At 34.3% G+C, this 21153-nt stretch overlaps 1 protein-coding gene across 1 annotated transcript; it reads right to left on the bottom strand.

Annotated features, from left to right (window-relative positions):
- Positions 1-3191: 3191 nt before the first annotated feature.
- Positions 3192-18990, bottom strand: LOC145620307 (putative LRR receptor-like serine/threonine-protein kinase At1g05700). Its single transcript, XM_081674951.1, has 13 exons — positions 18754-18990; positions 14235-14790; positions 10103-10590; positions 9602-9734; positions 7850-7921; positions 7176-7247; positions 7008-7088; positions 6241-6386; positions 5030-5247; positions 4791-4917; positions 4293-4355; positions 3958-4150; positions 3192-3806 (listed from the first exon to the last, which is right to left on the bottom strand). The coding sequence occupies exons 1-13, from the start codon at positions 18899-18901 to the stop codon at positions 3371-3373; spliced, it is 2733 nt and encodes a 910-aa protein (XP_081531077.1). The 5' UTR covers positions 18902-18990; the 3' UTR covers positions 3192-3370.
- Between the last annotated feature and the right edge of the window lie 2163 nt (positions 18991-21153).

Genomic DNA, 21153 nt, shown 5'->3' with positions numbered 1-21153 from the left:
CCCATATAAATCTCCTAGTCTTCTTATCAATTTCATCACAGATTGACCTGGGAATTTTAGCCGTTTGCATTGCATACGAGCTCATAGTGGTTAAAGTAGATTTAGCCAAGGTGATTCTACCCGCTAGAGACACATATTTAGACTTCCACCCTGCAAGTCTCCGATCTATTTTCTCACATAAATATGCAAAGGTATCCCGGGTTACCCTACTTGTTAGAGTAGGCATCCCAAGGTAGGTACCCAAGTCTTCAGTTTCATCAATACCCAAGGCATGACAGATAGGAATAATATCTTCCGTACGCATATTCTGAGAAAAATATGTACGAGATTTGGGGTAGCTTACCTTCTGCCCGGAGGCACTACAAAAACGGGCCAAACATTCTTGGACCACCGTTGCTTGCTCAACTGTTGCTTCCGCAAATAAAATGATGTCATCAGCAAAACACAAATTTGAGAGCTTCGGCCCATTTCTACTAGCATAGATAGGTTTCCATAAATTCTGAATGATTGACTCCTCAATAATCTGATTCAACCTCTCCATGCATAAAACAAAAATATAAGGAGACAAAGGATCCCCTTGTCGAATTCCACGACCCGGTTTAAAAGCTTGTGAAGGCTCACCATTCCAAAGCACCCGCAGAGAAGAAGTGGTGATACACTCCATGATAAGATCAATCAGGAGGGGAGGGAATCGAATCTCATACAGAGTATCCCGGATAAAATCCCACCTCAGCCTATCATAAGCTTTCTCAAAGTCTATTTTATTTTTATGAATGTTCATTTATATGTTAGTATAACGTCATTCACATTTTAATAGATGATAAATGTTAATTTACGTATTGATAAATGTTCATTTTCATTATGTATAAATGTTAATTTACGTATTGATAGATGTTCATTTTCGTCCTTATTCATGATCAACAAGTAAATGCATTAATTTTAAAATGAATATGTGCATACACTTAAAAGTTCATTTTTATACTACTAATTAAAGCACCCAATTATATCATGAATTAGTTATTTTTAACAAATTTAATTAGCAATTTCAATAAGAGTGTGTGCTATATTGTAGTTTTCATGGAAATGATTCTTACAATTACAATAAGGAGTGTGTGCTACCTTCAAAAATTTTCAATAACAAGTACAAAATTATAAATTTTATACATTTTTCATTTATAATAATGCTCCTTAATTAAATGTTCAATTATAAATAATTGTATGTTCATTTACAACTATTAATAAAATATGTCCAGTTTTGAAATATTATATGTTCAAAATGACGTCACTTGGGGAGGGGGGGTGTAGGTAGCAGAAGCTACACCGGGGTGTAGTGTAAAATTTTCAATTAATGTGACCCCTCTTTAACCTGACCTGCGATCGACCCTGCCCAATAAGCAGATCTAAACACAAGACATTATGATATTCACTCATATTTAGGACTAGTATTGCATTCCTTATGAAAGTTAAGGTTTACCACATGCTTTAAAGTTCCCGTGATTATTGTTTGTTTCAATTAGGAAGGAAGAGGACGGATTCATAGTACAGTTAAGACCATTAACTAATTAGAAAGAAGATAGCATTCAAATGATCCACTGAACAATTGAAATCAAGTATGAGAATTGTAAACTTACTCTGGATCAACATAGCCATGTGTTCCCATAACGTTAGTATTCAGACCACTCTCAGTACTTTCAATAGAGAAACTTTTGGAGATGCCGAAATCTGAAATCTTGGCATTCAAGTTCTTGTCCAATAGAATATTGGAAGTTTTCATGTCTCTGTTTACTATAGGAGGTTTACACCCATTACGTATATAGTCCAAACCTACAGTACAATATTTTATCATCAGTCATCACTACGATCGAATGACTCAAAACAGGCAAACAAGTAACTAGCATGCATGATAGGTATCTGTCAATCTTAATTAATCTTACTAGTTATTACTGTTAGTCAAAATAATCAATAACTGCACCTTGCTTTGCGATATAGTTTATATGCAGTCGAAGACTCAGTTTCTTAAGAGGTAAGTTGTCATGAAGAAGTTTCTCTACATGATCTTAAATCTTAATACAATCTGTTAGAGAATTAACTCAACCAAAAACTTATGTCTAAGAATTTGCGTATGTAAAATGTAGAAAATATGTTGTGTACGTAGATAGTAAAATGTAGAAAATATGTTGTGTATATTGATGAGGGAGAAAAATGATGCCATGGTTTCAAGGTCTGCAAGAAACAGCTAGTGTTGCCTAAGCCATCTGCTATACTAGACAAGAGGGTGGTTAAGAGTGATAATTTTACCGATGGTTTTAACGGACAGTCAGAAATTTCTAATGATTTTGTCCGGTTGTTGAGTTACAGCCTTGGATAATCGGCCTAACTTGTCTCAAAACTCTCAATATTCCATTTACCTATCCACTAGGAGTAGTAAATTTATATTAAAGAAAAAAAAAACATGCAACATCCTAAACTGAGAAGAATCCAACAAGATCACACGTGATTATATTTTGCTTAACGTATAAATCAAAATATATGGTCAAACATGAGTAATGAATAGTGTAAAAAGTCCATTGTTGCAATAATAATAGAACGGATGAAGTATATTTTTGACAAGGAAATAAAGAGATTTAATTTCATTAATAGTATGTGGAAATTTTGACAATTACCACCTTCTATTATGTCCATTTTAGCAATTACCAGCTTCGATTTTTTTTTTTTGTTTGAAAATTACCACCTTTTCTTTAAATAAAAAATAAAAAATTACCACCTTCTTATCTTCTAACTACTACATGATCTTATCTTGGGCCCACCCTTTACCTTCCCTCCCATTTCTATTTCCTAACCCTATTTCCCTCCCTATTACCTTTCACTTTTTCCCCCCAAACCACCAATAATTGTTCGTCAATTTTGATTTGGAGGAGTGAATTGAAGTGTTTCTGATTTTTTGGGGGAAAAAAGTGAAAGGGGAAATGGGAATCGAGTTAGGAATGAGAAATGGGAGAGAAGGAAAGGGTAGGCCAAGAATGACGGCATGTGGTAGTTGGGAGGCAAGAAGGTGGTAACTTTTGATGTTTTTGAAAGTAGAAGGTGGTAATTTTCAAAAAAAAAAAAAAAAAAAAGAATATATTAATTGCTAAAATGGACATAATAGAAGCTGGTAATTGTCAAATTTTCCATAAAATATAGACAAACGGTTCAAAAATAATATATAGGGTTGAGATTCAACGAGTATGAGAAGGTGAAACATAGTACTACAAAAATATACAAGTATATAGTAGTACAACTGTACAAGGATAATGATAGTATGTTTCAATACAAGAATAATTATTCCATTCTAAAGATCAAAGTGATATTCCAGCGTAATTTTTGGTTTTTACCTTGCAGTTGGACCCATTTCAATCGATGTATCAGCAATGGCATTGTCATGGTCAGTGTCAATACTAGGGTAGCCATGTCCATGGTTATCTATCTCTCTAGTTCTTCCTTGGGACATTTCGATGGCTAAACAATCATTCAGATCAACCAACACTTGGTTCATGCTAGGCCTTTGAATTGCAGTAGATGGTACACACATCATAGCGATCTCTAAGGCTTTCCATGCAGAGTTGGTAGTGAAATGTCCTTCCAATTTCTTATCGACAATTTCATGAATATCTCCACTCTCAAGCTTAGGAACAGTCCAAGCTATTATGTGAATAGGTTGGGCACTACATTTTATTATTGAAGGTTTGCCTGTGATGAGCTCCAATAAAACAACCCCAAAACTAAACACATCGCTCTTCTTATTTGGCCTTCTTGTACTATAATATCTGCAAAACAAATTTAATGTAAAAAATAGATAAATAAAATAAAAATGAAATAAATTAAAACAAAGATCTATCTTATATCCCTACTCTTAAACTAACAAGTAGACCATGAGTTCTTGTTGAAATTCGGAACTGAGGAAGTATAAGAACTTACTCTGGATCAACGTAACCATGTGTGCCTACTACATCAGTAGACAAACCATCCTCAGTATTCTCACTAGAAAACGTTCGAGATATGCCAAAATCTGAAATCTTGGCGTTCAAATTTTCGTCTAAGAGAATATTGGAAGTTTTCATGTCTCTGTGGACTATAGGAGGTTTACAGCCATTGTGCAAATACTCCAATCCTACAATAAAATTTACATTCAACATCATATTGTGTGTAGTGTCTTAAAGTGTATTATAAGGATGATTTGAATAGATCTCATTAAGTTAAGACCATAAAAATTAAAAGTAAATTATAGACATTGGACTGGTCACATGACTGACCTTGTGCAGCATCTATAGCAATTTGTAGTCGTTGTTTCCAGGATAAGACCTTGCCATTTTTCTCTGCGGGCAAATAGAATTTATTCTCCATGGCAAATATACTCATATATACTACATGCAAATTAGAAAAGTAGAAATTAAAATACCTAGCTTATAACCTCTCCTTCCCGTCTATATTTGTCACATTATCCCAACATCTTACAATTAGGGATTTATAAGATTTACTACAAAATATTTTATAATTGATAGTATAAATAGTTGTCAACGTGCCATGTTTAAAATTTGGAAATCTTATCTTAACTCAATTATTCAATGAAAGAAATGTGTCAGTTTTTTTGTGAGCATCCCAGATTAGTATCTATGCATGTGTATTCTTTCCAAATAGAGGAGAGAAAATAAAAGTTCATATATAGCGGATGTGCCACATATAAAAGTATCATTAGTGTGAATTTATAAACCCAAACACAAGTTACACAACAATAAACTAATAGCATTTACCTGATAAATGTTGGTGTAGGTTACCATTAGTTACATGTTCGTAAATGAGTGCCATGGTTGTCCCTTCCTCATAATAACCTATGAGTGAAACAAGGTTTCTGTGATGAACTCTTGTTAAGAGTTGAGCCTGTAACTCAAAAACCAAAGTTGAATGTTACTACAGGATAGTGGACACAACCAAAAGTAGTTACAAAAATTAATACGTAGTAATAATAATGAATCAATTACAAATATCTTACCTCAGTGCGAAACAACTTCAAACTAAGTTTTGAGGTCGGGGTTAACATTTTAACAGCCACGGGAGTACTATCCTGTAAGCAGCCATGATAAACTATTCCAGATCCTCCTTTGCCAATGACTTTTTGGAAATTATTGGTCATTTTCAGCACTTCAGAGTATGAAAAAGCCCGACTCTCCGACTGTATTGATGATCTTACAACATTTCTAGTTGTAACACCTAGTGATGGAAAGGCACAATGTTAATTTCTTACACCTTATTCTCTCAACTAATTGTGCGCACTTCATCAATTTTGAAAATCCATCGTAACATGACATAATAGAGGTCACATCACCACACAACACCTAATATATATGGTTTACGACTAGCTAGAGAAGGCAAGAAGGATGGGGGGCTCGGGCTCAACCGCTCAATAAGCAACCTAACCTCGCCCATATAATAATGCATGAGACACTCTTACAAGTTACAACATTGCCTTTTAGATGTTCAATTGAGTGTGACTCATAATTCCATAAATGGCGTAAGGGATGACCATGACTTTACCTTCACATACAATACATTGGTCCCACTAATTTTATAACTCTCATCAATTTTACTTATCTATACTAATTTATTAAAAGGCGATCCTAACAAAGTGTATGTGCCACGCAGCCCCCTTCATTACGCAACATCATCTACTCAATTTCTTATTACGCCATGTCACCCACTCAACGCCACGTGGCTCTACCTTCCATATATTTTTCATTGCATGTCATGCAATTATATTAAAAAAAAAAAAAATGTTCTCTCTAAGATTTGAAGATGCAATCTCTAATTCTAAATTTGAGCATCTTACCACCAAGCTATAAAATATTTCATGTTACCTTTTGAGACAAATATTAATATATATAACATATAATTTACAAGAAAAAATTTAATGACCCGGGGCATCGCCAATCCAATGGATCAGAGGGGGTATAGCTTATATAGGCATTACCGCATTAGTAATCTTAATTTAAGAGGGTCCAAGCTTTATGGTCATGTTGTGAAGTATCGTACTAGCTATTGAATATAAATTGCTGGTACTACTACAAAATTTGAGGATATAAGTGTTAGGCTCAGGCTATAAGAACCAACAAGCCTATGTGACGTCTACATTGGAGACACGTCATCCTCGTTAAAGTTCAAAATACTGTAAAGTTAAAATAAAAATAAAAAAAAATGGATATATACCTTGTTTCTTTTGTTTATATTTGTAGAATACTCCTATAGCAACGAAGATGAAAATAAGAGATACTGCAACTAAAATAACGGCGATCTTCTTTGAATTCTTCTTCTTGCATGAGTTTGATGAACAAAGACCTGCATTTCCCTCCAAACTAGAACGAAATGGAGATTTGAAGGGGAACAATAGTTAGGTACTTCTGAAAAGTTGTGCCTCAAGGGTTTGTACACTACTTAATAAAACCCAAATTTTGTAAGAAACTACTTAATATATAAAAAAAGTTAATAAGAAACTACCTAATAAAAAGTAAAATGATGTAAAGGATTACCTCTAGTGTGAATTCCACTGTTAACCAATTTTTTCAGCGTTGACCCACCACAAAACATCTCGAAAACCGCCCACTTAAGGGTTGGAGGGTGGTTTCAGCTTGGTGGAGACAACTTCAAGTGGATTGGGGTTGGTTTTGGGGATGATAGCGGGTGGTTTTGGCCTTTGGGATCGGATTTTTTTGGTGGGTCGACGTTGAAAAATTAGGTCAACGGTAGAAATCCAGCCAAAGATAGTGTTTTACAACATTTTACCTATAATAGGTAGTTTCATACAACATTTTTTGTAGGTAGTTTCTCACAAATTTTGGGTTATGTAGTTTTTGACAAAAAAAAATCCAAAATTAAATTGTTATTAAATCTCTCAAACTACTAAGTGTCAAGAGTTACGATTTATAGATCAGATTAATACATTACTAATTTACATGTAGCTTAGAAATACACCTAACCTCAAATTTAATGAGCCATCCTCTATCTTTTTGCTGAGTGCTTTTGGAACTCGGCCAACAAGATTGTTACTTGATAAATCTCTGATATAATTGGAGTAAACAGATTAACTACATATCTTACATTCACAGAGCAACTTCAATTCAATATTCATCTTTTTAAGAACTTACATTGTGCGCAGAGATGGTAACTCAGCCAGAAAATCAGGTATGACCCCTGTCAAGCTATTATGTGAAAGATTCCTGAATGAAATGCAAACACAATGACCAAGAGTTACCATAGAATATGAGTACTAAGAAAGTAAACAATGAGTTATATTATGTAACATTGTGCATTTAAATAAAGAGGAAGCCCCAGTTTCTCACCGTGAGAAACGAATTCGTTTCTCATGGGGGCATTTTTGTGAATAAATCAACAACTTTTTACGAAAATACCATCATGAGAAACAAATTTTGTTTCTCACCATGAGAAACAGGGAATTTCCTTTAAATAATTAACCACCAGTATAAGCTTTCGGGGATATCATATCAATGGTGCACAAGAATATATAACATTAGTATCTGAAGTAATGTGTTGCAAATATTAATCACACTTATATGGCCTGATCACAAGCTGATGTTCCCTTAATTCCCAGTAGAAAATTCTAGTAGTAGTTAGCTTGGCTTAACATTTGGCAGCCTAACATTTGGCATGAGATTGGAGGAAATTGAAGGAGGATCCCTAAAAAAATATGCAACTTTGTTTAATTCGTTACATAACATAGCAAATCATATACGAAGTATCATGCAGTATTTATTTTCTGCTTCTAATAAATCTCAAGTGTAAAGAAGTCGTATATACTCACAAGTAGACTAAAGATGTTAGTGCGGACAATGAATGAGGTATATCTCCAGTCAAACCGCTGAGAGCCAAATTCCTGTAATTTGTGTCAATTCAATAAACAAAATTGTGTGTATATATTGATTCAAAAATAGTATTCCCTCCATTTCAAAATAATTACAACACTTTGTTTGACACGCATGTCTTTACACAATTTTGACTAATAATGTTCTTCGTATTTATATAGTATTATTAAAAAGTACAAAAGGTTAATCATATATTATGAAAATATTTATCTCGCAACTTATTTTTTCATACATTAGTAAACAATAGGAAAATTTGTAAGAAAGGTACTTATATGTTCACTTATTTGCGAAGGACTTTATATGTTCAAAGTAGTGAAAAAGAGTCCTTATAAGTTACTTTTGTTGTGAGGAGGGACCTCGACGTCGAAGTATGGCCATTGATTTTACTTTATTCGGTGTTGACCATCACGCACTTGGCACGTGATGCTTTAAAAACGCCCTTTCTTTCATTTTTTACCCACGTTTTCACATTCTCTCCTTTCTTTTTCCAAAATTTTCTCTCAAAATCCCTTCGCTTTCCTCAAAATCATAAGAAAAAAGAATGAAAAGACATTTTTTAAATATCACGTGCATGTCACATTATAGTCAATGCCGGAAAAGTGAAGTCGTCGGGCATATATCGATGTCAAGGTCCCTCCTCACAACAAAAGTAACTTATAAGGACTTTTTTCACCACTTTGAACATATAAGGTCCTTTTTCACAAAAAAAGTGAACATATAAGTAGCTTTAGACAAACTTTATGTAAATAACTAGTTTTGTGCCTCGTGCGATGCCCGGGTTGTTTATTGAATTTTAAATTAAAACTTTTTATTTAAATATATACTACCTCTGTTCCTGAAAGTTCGACTCACTTACTATTCATCTGGTCAAAATAAAAAAATTAAAAAAAAAAACCTTAAACCACATTTTATGATTTATACAATAGAAATAAATTAGTATAAGAGATCCTATTAGATTCTCATTATTATAAAATTTTCAAATATCAAATTTTTATAAATTTTACTTATACATAGCCGAAGATATTTATGATCAAAGATATTCGTTGGAGACCGCGTAAATGCAAAGTGAGTTGAAATACCAGGAATAATGAAGGGAGTATGTTATTCTACTCGTGGATTAATCACTTGATAATGTCAGTTTATGTATATTTTATAGATTAATAATCACTTGACAATCAAAAAAAAATTAAAAGAAATAGTACAACAAAAAAGAACTATTGTCTAAAGGTTGTGATCTCTTTTCATTTTCTCTGAATATCTAGGGAAAGGTTAGTTGCATGTTAAGAGTTTAGAGAACGATTATATATAATAACAGGTCTATTTGATTTTTTTTATTTTTTTTCTTATTGTATTGGAAATAAAATTCTAAATCAAAGTTTTATCGTGTAAAATAACTTTTTATTCAACTAAATCTATTCAAATTTCATGTTAAATAAATCTCTAAAAACAACTTTTTTATCATATTCTACACAAAAATAAAAAAATAAAAAAATAAATCCAACATGTCACATTATAATTAGTTATTGTTTCCTACGCGGCGCGACACTTGGCGAAAAGATAGAACGCTAAGTGTTGTTATCTTGTCGTCTAGCTAAAAAGTTTAACTTTATATATTAGTTATATGATATATGATGCTAAACTCAAAACTGTTGTAATTATTATAAAACAAAGGTAGTAAAATTTAGACTTACAAAGAAATTATTCGTGGGGGGTCAACACTATTGCTGCAATTTAAACCATCCCACGGAGCATTGGGAAGACAAGGATCTCCTTGCCAGTCTTTTGGCACAGTGTAATGCATCTTCATATTCAGAATAGCATCCACTGGTATAACAGAAGCAGAAAATAACTAGTTAGGGAATAAACACATGCAGAGATCGGATAACATAAATATCAAACTAATGTTTTTTCATACGTATACTATTAAGGAAAAAACAACCAACCTATCTATTAATAGTTAAATAGAAATTAAATACAATTTCTCTACTAAACATTTGATCAGATCAGTTACCAGATCAATCACCTGATGGTAGCCCCCCTCTTTTTTTTTTTTTTTTTTTTTTTTTCAGGAGAAAGGGTTCAGATTTACCTCTGTAAGTATTTTTCTTCAACATATATCTAGAAATGGCTTAGTCGCCTTAGTGTGACATAAATGCAAGTAGTTATACGTAGTAATTAAATTTTTACTGTACCATCATTTTGGTATGTCGCTGATGCAGAGAGGTCCAGAAGTTTGTATACTTCCAGCGCATTTAGAATGGGAGGGAGTGTAGACTTTGAAGTCCTCGTAATAGTAAAATTTAGTTGAGATCCATTAATTTGTATAACCGGAGAAACAACAGTTAATGGCCGTCCAAATTCAGGACTAATCTTTTCTGATTCAAAAATTCCAGACATAGATATTGTAAATTCTCTTGAATCATTGATTCCCAGCTTCTGAATTTCATTAAAGTGCCAGTAAACTTGGTATGAACCAGTTAATGAATAATAATTATTCCAATTAAAAAATAGGGAACCACCACCATGCTCAGGTATGGCTGCTGGCTTTAAAATTGAAGGTGGCAATTTATAAGCGTCTGTGAATGAGGAATTCATGGATTCATTAGAGCTCAATGAGTCCCAAGATGCCCATGACTTATTAAAAGGAGCCCATTGTCGATCATACGGATCATCTTTGATGCTGAAATTTCCACACAGAGATATCATAAGTTATTAGTGTTAGGATTTAAGAGCGCAAGCGGAAGCACAAAATGATATAGAGAAAGAAATAGATAAAAGATGGACAAGAAGAGTAATAAGAGACACACAAGTTTAACGTGGAAAAAACCCTCAAATGAAGTAAACAACCCACCAACAACGAGTACTAATTATCCAATACATGAAAAAGGGTATGAGAGTGCAACCCCGAAGGGTACAAGAGTATGGTATGACTCTCTAGATTATATTGGATCTAATTCTTAAAGAGAGCTAAGAAACTCACTAATGAGCTAGTAGTTGTGTGTCTTGTGTCATGTCCTTAAAATATGAGGAATATGATCAGTGGCGGATCCAGGAATTCTAACCAGGGGTAGCACTAGACAACTAAAAAAATTCGTCTTTTTTTTTATTTTTACTTAGCTTGCACAAATAATTTGCAATGATAAAATTCAAAATTACTCCTTATGTGACATGAATTACTTTCATGCACCTTGTAACTATTAATCTTGATGTCAAAAATTGTACAAGTATATAATAAATTTAAAATGAGACCGGTAGATATTAGAGTTTACAATAATATTTGTCACACAATTAGGATATATTTGTATATTATTGTGATATAGTTTGTATTCTTATCAGACTAGATTTCCTAACAAGATTAGGACTAGCGTTGTAACACTATATATATTATTCAATGGTACACACTCCAATCGGAGGAGTTTTCCCGAAATCTAACATGATATCACAGCTTCAGGTTTTTCGATCCTAATTAATTTTTTTTTCCAACGAAATAAAGATTAATTACCTTAACTCTTGCTTCCGCTTTCCCCTGACTCTGTCAATAACCCGCAACAATGGCTAAGGATGGCGACACGCCACCTCCGCCACCTCCTCCACCTTCTTCCCCTGAGTTCCACCCCGCACTCACCGTCACGAACATCAAAAATTCAATCCCCCTTACCCTCGATTATGAGAAAGTTCAATACTCGAACTGGGTCGAATTATTTGAGAATCATGTTTGTGCCTATGATGTCTTAGACCACATTGACTCCGAAACTCCACGCCCTGCCTATATTTCTGACACCTTGTGGAAACGCCTTGACGCTATCGTAAAGCAATGGATCTATGGCACAATATGAAAGGACCTTCTTGAAACTATTCTTGGTAGAAAGTCTACGACTCAAGAAACTTGGGATCGTATCAAGGACATCTTTCAAGATAACAAAAGTACGAGAGCAGTGTATCTTGAAACTCAATTGAATGCAATTCACCTTGACGGCTTCCAAAACGTCACTGCATTCTACCAACAACTCAAAAGTATTGCTGATCAACTCGCGAATGTCGACCAACCTATCTCCGATCAGAAGTTAGTCCTTCGTATGGTGGCCGGACTCAACAAAACTGACTATGATACTGTCGCGACGATGATTGCCCAAACAGACCCCCTGTCGTCCTTCAACAATGCTCGGTCTCGGCTTCTCCTCGAGGAGTCGCGGCGTAATAGTGAAAACATACACCACCCTTCCATCTTCGTTCATCGCACAACAAGGCACCTCATCCACGGCCGAGCAATCGCCAGCCAGCGGCGGTGGTCGTGGAGGCGGGTCCGGTCGCGGCCGCGGTGGTGGGAAGGGTGGCCGTACTTAAAAATAAAAGTGAATGAAAACCAAAATTCAATACTACAGAATAAAAAAAAAAAAAAATAAATAAAGAGATCAATTAGCATTTTTAAATGTGAAAATAAATAAAATGTAAAAGTAAAGGTGAATGGCCAATATCTAATTATTTTAAAAAGAGACATAAAAATAAAAGTGAATAATTTAATACTACATAAGTTTTTTAAAAAATAGAGAGATTAGTAACTTTTTAAAAATTGTGAAGATGAATAAAATGTAAAAGTAAAGGTGAATGGCCAAGATCTAATAAATTTAAAAAGAGCCGTAAAATAAAAAGTGAATGGCGACCAAAATTTAATACTACCTCCGTTTCTTATTAGTTGCAACTTTGGGGTTTTATTTGTGAGATATAAAATATTCCAAAGTTACAACTAATACGAAACGGAAATAAAACTATATATTTTTTTATTTTTTTTTATTTTTTTTTAAAAAAAACAAAAATAGAGAGATTAGTATCTTTTTAAAAAATCGTGAAAATGAATATGGAGTATAATTACAATATCAACATTATTGTTGATTTTTTTTTTTTTTTTACCTATTGTTGATTATTAATTGAAAGATCTTATCTTAATCAATCTAATTGGAAATAAAATGTGGAAGAAAGTAGGAAATCTAATTGAGCAACAATAGACTTCTGAAAACAATAGAAAATAAAAACAAAAAGGGAAGGGTAAGAGTAGGTCTCGAACCCCCAACAATCTAGATTGACAAAACCCACTTTAACCACTAGAGCAACGCGCACTATTGAAGAATATGCTGCAAATTATATTACTTATTAATTTTTTTCTAAATTTTTTACCCCGGGTTCCTTAGTAGATCCGCCAGTGAATATGATGGATATATATACTACAAATGTAAGCCTTGACCTTGGAGAGCAAGAATAATAACCTTGGAGACCAAGGGTCTTTATGCCTTGGAGACCAAGGATATAGTAAGTAGTAATTATAACTTGCTTAAGACTTAATTTGTGACATGTACCCAATAATCAGAATGATTAAAAAAAGGACGACTATCAAACTAAGACTACGAAAACTTGGTGATATTAAAGGCTATGCATGATTAAGGTAAAGAGCGCCATGATACCTTGAAGTAATAACTAATAAACTGTCATAATTCAAGTGAGGTTCCGTTCTTGAAATAATTGTCAGTAGGAGGAATCACTTAGATTTTTAAACTAGAAAACTAGTTATTGGCCCGGGTGATGCCCCGGATCATTATAAAATTTATTACTTTAATCAAAATATATATTTTTTGGCTTGTTTGTCACTAAGAGTTTAAGTGGTTTATAATTATTATTTTTTAAAAAAAAAGGTGATAGTTTAAGTAATTTTTTGTTTGTATGAGCTGATTTGACTATAAAAACAATTTTTTTGCATTAATAAATATAGGGTAAATGATAAATCAATTGTTAAAAAAATTGATAAATCAAATCCATAAATTTGATGTCAATATATACACTACGTACTTAATAATGCACAAAATAATCACAATTGTAATATATGTATATATAAATCAACTCGTTTATTCTATAATTACAATTTTATGAATTAATGCACAAAAAATGGAATAATTTTTAATTTCTTACAATTTTTATTATTGTGCAATTATTTAGGAGTTACATTCAAAGGGAAATTTAAATAGGGTGTTATGCACATGAAGAGTTTTTCAATTAAAGTAAACATTAATACATGGAGTTTTACAATCATTTATGGGCTGATATGATGTGGCGCTAAATGGCAAAATCGGTGACACATGGCAAAATAGCATATTTTGTCATGGGTTTTAATATATATATATTGATTGATTGATTTTAAGCTTGTGTATAGGACATATTTCACATACACCCCTTGTATCATACCATTAATTTATTACCTACAATTTAATCATGCCGTATGTTAATATATACATAATGTGCATAGTTACTACTTACTAGTTAGCATGAAGGAAATACCTGGAATAATACCAATGTGTATCTGTAGTGAATAATAAGCCAGCAGTTAAGCGCTGATAACGCATTAGTGCCCCTGTAGTGGATTTGTATATTGAATTGTTCAGAGGCCTCAACTCCAAACCTGAAATAAAAGGTGTCCCTGATCCAGTGTTCACTAAACATACATATATCAGATCTTCAGGGGGGGCATATATAATCTCTTGAAAGAACGAGTATTTTGAACTGTTAGGTTGTACTGTCACCCAAAAATTAACTCCAATATACAAATCAAACCGCGCGAATCTATTCAGTCCATCGTAATTTCCGTATTTGAAAAGAGCTCTGATCAAGTAATGAGAATTTTTTCCCTGCAAAGGCTTCAAAGTGTAACAATTTCTACTACCATCTGGAAAACTCCTAACAGCATTATAAATTGACCAAGGACTTAACTGGCACTCCTTTTGTACATTCATGCTTTTTCCAGTGTTTATGAATCCTATATCTGAAGTGTAATATAAGCCATTGTCTTCGTAGTGTTGTGGACCTCCCACCATTCCACAGCCAATGTTGATGAAACCTTCAAAATTATATTCGAATGAAACCCGTTAGCTTATGTATAACTAAGTTCAATAAATACACTTTACATAGCAATCTATTAATCAAACCATTAATAGCGCTCCATGCAATCAAAAGCTTAGAACACCACAAATTATATTGTTTGCTACAAACATTTATATAGGGAGGAACTTATCATTACGATAAATCCTCTATCCGTAACATAATTTCTACCCAAATCCTGAAAAAAGAGAACAATAACTTTCCACATAACAAGTTAGTAATCAGCCAAACTGTAATAAACTCGGTAACATAATTACATCTCTCCATTATTTTATTATGGAAATTAAATTTTGTTATTTACCGCCCCTTAAGACACCAAATTTAGATTTAACTACCCGCTTTTTTGTTTTATTTAATCTCCTATAATAACACAATAAATTGGATTTCATGGCCTCTAAACAAAGTTTAGTTTCATTTTTTTTCAAAACATCAATTTTCATGCCGAAAACTTGCTATTAAAGTTTTGGGGATAACTTTTGTTCTTTATGGTCCGATTTGAGGTCAATATAATTAGAATTAGAAATGCCTTGTTTTGTGTGCTAAGAAATATCTCGGTTTACAGACACACACAAAACAAGGCATTTTTTTCTTAGTTTTGACCTCAATTCAAATCTTGAAGGACCTAAATAACCTCCTAAACATTTTCACAACAAATTTTGATATGAAAATCAATGATTTTTGTAACAGTAAAACTTAACGAAAACTATTAAGAGGTGGCAAAATATTTATTTTTTTTTTCATTTTTGTAGGTGGTTAAATACAATAAACGAAAAAATGGGTGGTTAATCTGAATATGGTTTTTTGAAGGGTGGTATAATTTTTCAATTATTAATGCATTTGAATTCTTTTCAATCACCTTGCATTGTATATTAGTAGAACTGTACTAACTGCAATCTGAATTTCCTTTTTCTATCTATGTATAGATATTTTGTGTAATTTATATTATTGCCATTAATGGTGTTAGGGTTGTATCTCATGTATTATATATACTTGGTTAATGAGAAGACTCCCTCAAGGAGAATTACACAATCCAACATGGTATCACAGCCATTAAGGATTTCTCTCTAAATCCTTTGATCTTCCTGGCTGCCTTTCGTCTCCTGACTTTTCTTTTTCCCTTTCTTGCCTTCTCCCATCGTCACCATGGTGAATGACAACCAGCAGATACCTCCACCACCGCCTCCTCCCCCGACCTCTTTTCACCCTGCTCTCACCGTGACTAACATCAAGGACCTCATCCTTCTTGTTCTTGATAACACAGACGATCTATATGCGTCTTGGGTGGAGCTTTTCCATATTCAAGCGTGCGCATACAATGTCCTCGATCACATTGATGCGGATGCCACTCCACCATCTGACATAGACACCGCAACCTGGCAACGCCTTGACGCTATCGTCAAGCAGTGGATATACAGCACTATTTCTCGTGATCTCCTTCACACGATCATGAAGCCCGGCGCTACTGCTCTCGAATTATGGACTAGGTTGGAGGAAATTTTCCAGGACAATAAAAACACGCGGGCTGTTTATCTTGATGAACAATTCTCCGGGACTCGATTGGAGAATTTTTCGAATATAGCAAAATACTGTAAACAGATTAAAATGCTTGCCGATCAACTCAGCAACGTAGGCACCCCTGTCACCGAAGAAAAGATGGTCCTTCAACTGGTTAAGGGCTTAACCAAGGGTGAATATGACACAATTGCTACTATGATACAACAAGCTGATCCTCTGCCTTCTTTTCACAATGCCCGTTCTCAATTATTACTTGAGGAAACTCGCAAAAACAAACAGGAGGAGCATACTCAGCAAGCTTTACTCACCTCGTCCTCCGCAACTCCTACCCAATCGCCGGCCAACCAACCGTCTTCTGAACAACAACCACGTGGTGGTAACGGTGGTGGTCGCGGCGGCCGCGGTGGCCGAAACAAACAGCCTTGGCGTGGGGGTAAAGGGCGTGGACGTGGGGGAAGACCTTCTGGTAATGGGTCCAATCAAGCCCCACAATGGACTAATCAGCCACAATGGCAGCAAGGATACTCATCTCAACCTCAATGGCCCAATCAACAATGGCCCAATAATCAGGCAATGGCCACAAAATGGAAATTGGGCTTCTCCTCCATGCCCATATCCAACAGCCCCTTCTTTCAATGGTCAGCAAAATAGAGGTCAAGGCATCCTTGGTTCTGGGCCACGAAATTCACCACCTCAAGCCTATTTCTCTTCTGGGCCTCAGCAACAGTTCACTGGCCCACCTATGAGCCCCACCGAATTGAGTCATGCTTTCACCACCATGCATATGCAACCTCCTGATGCTTCTTGGTATATGGACACTGGCGCCACGTCTCACCTCACACATGACTCCGGTACTCTCTCTACTCTAGTCCATTCCAACTCTCCTTCTTTTATTCTCGTCGGCGATGGAAACCGTATTCCGGTTAAAGGTCATGGCAACACACATACCTCCCCCCCTCATCCACCTTTTGCCCTTAACAATGTCCTATATGCTCCTAACATTATTAAAAATTTAATAACAATGTCCTATATGCTCCTAACATTATTAAAAATTTAATCTCTGTTAGAAAATTTGCTAGTGATAATTCTGTGTCTATTGAGTTTGACCCATTTGGTTTTTCTGTGAAGGATCTCACTATGGGGACCATTCTAACGAGGTGTGATAGCATGGGGGACCTCTACCCTTTCTCATCATCTTCCGCTACTTCAAACAACCCACCTACTTCTCTTGCTGCGATTTCTCCTTCAACATGGCTGTAGACACCCATTTGTGTCTCCCCAAAACCAAACCCAGTGATGAATGCCTTGCACGTTGTAATGCCCGGGCTTGATCTAACCATCTAAAACACTCCTTTAGTAATGGCATTTTTGTAATTTTGACAATTTCGTATTTAGAACATTGAAAAAAATTTAGAACATAAGCTGAAAAAATTTAGAACATATATATATATATATATATATATATATATATATATATATATATATATATATATATATATATATATATATATATATATATATATATATATAATTTTGGTTTGACAAAGACAACTGCAGAAAAGCCTTTAAAAAATTTATCGATTGCATGTTTGCAACAGTAGCAACCCGAGACAATGCCCGGGCTACTCACTAGTTTTAAATGTCGATGTGACATATAGTCCCTTTTTCATTGCGCCACGACATCCTCTTAACATCCCTCAACTTCTTATAACAAAGATAGATGTCTTTTATATCATTTAAGCCAACTATATGTTAGTAATAGGTAAAAATAAAAATATCATAAGTGCAAACCATAAGTTTCAGTTAAAAAAAAAAAAAAAAAAAAAAAAAAAAAAAAAAAAAAAAAAAACTCAAAGAATATCTCTATTTTGGTTTGATTACTTGATAATAACAATTGCAGTTTTGAAAAGCCTTTTAAAAAATTTATCGATTACACGCCTACAACAATAGCAACCCAAGACAACGCCCGAAGTACTCACTAGTTTAAGGTGAAAATGCAACACTTTAACTTTTATATTACTAGGGTGGCTAACGCGCGCGCCATATCTAGCCTTGTCCGGGAGCTTTTTGAGTTGTTGATTACATTAAAAAAGGGAAAAAATATGTAAACAAATATTGTAGGGGTATAATTGTCCGCATACTATCTAAATAGTTAAAAAAAAAATAATAAGCAACTATCATTAATGAAGGCAAAATAAAAAAAAAATTGTACGACATTATAATTTTCGGTATTAGTATTAAAAGATATTAATGCTGATTGAAATTGTGCTTTGAAAAACGACACTTAAAAGAGAACCGGCGAAGTATATATATGAAAGCATATGAATTTAGGTAGTACTTCCAATAATTTTAAGCTTCATAATAACTAATTAAATGTATAAGCAAGTGATTAGGAGAATAATTATACCTGCAACATCTCTTTCATCGGCTAACGAAGTCAAATTTGAAGCACCATCAGCAGCCAAGGAGAAATTAATCAATCCAAGATTGTAAATTAACAAGTATGGTATAAGTTTATTGATGATTTTAAAGGCCATAACCCAAACCCACATCATTTTTTTTTTTTTTTTTTTTTTTTTTTTTGAAATAACAACTTTTTTGGACTAAAGAATTTCTTATCTACTCTTATACACAAGTGTTATACGTTAAAATGCTTATGATAGAGAACAAACATATAATCTCAATCAGCATGGTCCATAGACTTGTATGCTTATGATTCAAAGTCAAGGCCACTACTTTTCTATGGACTTGACTTTGAATCTTCATCCACCACTCGATCCTTAGTGGCCTTGACTTTGAATCTTCATTCACCACTCGATCCTTAGTGGCCTTGACTTTGAATCTTCATTCACCACTCGATCCTAGGATTTTATCTGTTTAATTTGTTATTTACATTAAAATAGACCTGACAACATCTTACATGACTACATGGATGGACTTTCAATTAAAGCTAAAAAAGATGAACAAATTGAGATGTGTGAATAAATAGTGCAAAGAGTCAAAGCGTTTCAAGCAATTTGGGACGGAGAGAGTATACGATGCCATGCACATGTCCCACCCTTATTATTATTATTAAACCTTTTTTTTTTTCTTTAACTATTTATTCCTTCTTTCTTGTATCCACAAGCGCAACAGGGGGAGAATGGAATTCAACTGAAGAAGCACAACAACTACTGCAGCAAGATCCTTCGGGTGCTGGAGAGCAACACACGCATGCTGGGCATATTGTACGCTTTGGTACTTGTTTATGCTAATTTTTGTTAAGTGGGATTGAATATCAAAATCTAGGCTACGAAACAACTAAATAAAATCGAAAGCAAGTAATAACGAAAGCAATAAAACGACACAAGGAATTGTTGACGCGGAAAACCCAATGAAGGTAAAAACCGCGGGTAGAATGAGGATCTACCAAACTTTTACTATGGCAAAAATGTAGAAAAATGCGTACAATAGGTGTGTTTAGCTTATGAGTTACTAGGTTGCAATGTGTCGATATTCGTAGGTGTCCCCCCTTATATATAAACGTTCCAATCCTTGATTATAACCGTTGCTTTGGAGATAGAGTCTCGATCCTTGATTCCCGGAATTCAGTTAGTGAAATATATTCTCTGTTTTGATCTTCAACGGACTGGAGAAGGCTGAATGAGACCAAGTCTTCTAGCTAATCTTCTTGCGGAAAAATAGGAATGCTGGTAAACAAACTTCGTCCTTCGTCCATGACGAAGAGTCGTCGTCGCCTGACTTTTAAAAATTAATCAAAAGGTGGAATTATTTTGAGCGGATGAGGCAAAGATCAAATTATCAGAAATATTTGCGTGGACCTGGTCCACAATAATATTATTGTTGGACCCGAGGTCTATACACACGCAACTGAAATTATATTGAATATAGTGACTCTTTTTTTTAACATAGTAACCTTATTTTTAACATAATAACCTTTATTAAAAGTTGTATAACGTTTAATACTATTGTGAACTTGAACTACGACGTTATGACCCTAATTTTAACATAGTGACCTTTATTATTTATATTGACCTTATAAAATATTTCATTAAAAAAAAATTAACTTCTTATAGCCTTATATTACCAAAATGGCTTTTATTTTCAATATAGTGACCTTCATTTTATTATAGTGACTTTACGTTTTTTTTATTAATAAAACAACTATAGTTTCTCTAATGTTAGTGGTCCACAATAAATTAGTGTGAACCAGGCCCATTTAAGAATTTGTATCTGATAGATATTATATTTAATAAAAAGGCCTTAAATGACCCTAATTGGAATGCGGCGATGTTTGATGAGTATAGTGCTTTAATTAAAACGGGGACATGGGAGTTGGTGCCTAGGCCAACGGGGGTGAATGTTGTTAATTGTATGTGGTTATTTAAACATAAATACAAGTCTAATGGTGACCTTGAAAGGCACAGAGCTCGTCTTGTATGTGATGGCAGGTCGCAGGAAGTTGGTGTAGATTGTGATGAGACTTTGATGTGTTCATTTTATATGTATATTTATCCCCGTCCCTTGGTCGTAATTAGTAGTGTTTTTGGCTCAACCGAGCCACTTTTATTACTAATTTGTGTTTTCCAGTGCTTTGGTAGTTTTGCTTGTGTTTTGTAGGAATTTGCGTACTTGGAGCATTTTCCCGGGCTTTTAAAGGAGCATCTACAAGTATTGGAAGACCGCGACCCCTTTCGATAGCCCAAGGCCGATTGGAGGTATCAAATCGGTGACTAAGGGCTCGATTATGAAGATTCGAGGACTTGGGCCAAGTTCGGAGGCCCAAGGGAGGAAGTTTCGAGGCCCA

The sequence above is a fragment of the Chenopodium album genome, chromosome 27, assembly GCF_948465745.1.
Source record: "Chenopodium album chromosome 27, dcCheAlbu1.1, whole genome shotgun sequence".
In the NCBI taxonomy this organism is placed as follows: Eukaryota; Viridiplantae; Streptophyta; class Magnoliopsida; order Caryophyllales; family Amaranthaceae; genus Chenopodium; species Chenopodium album.
This window is presented reverse-complemented; position numbering and strand designations above follow the sequence as displayed.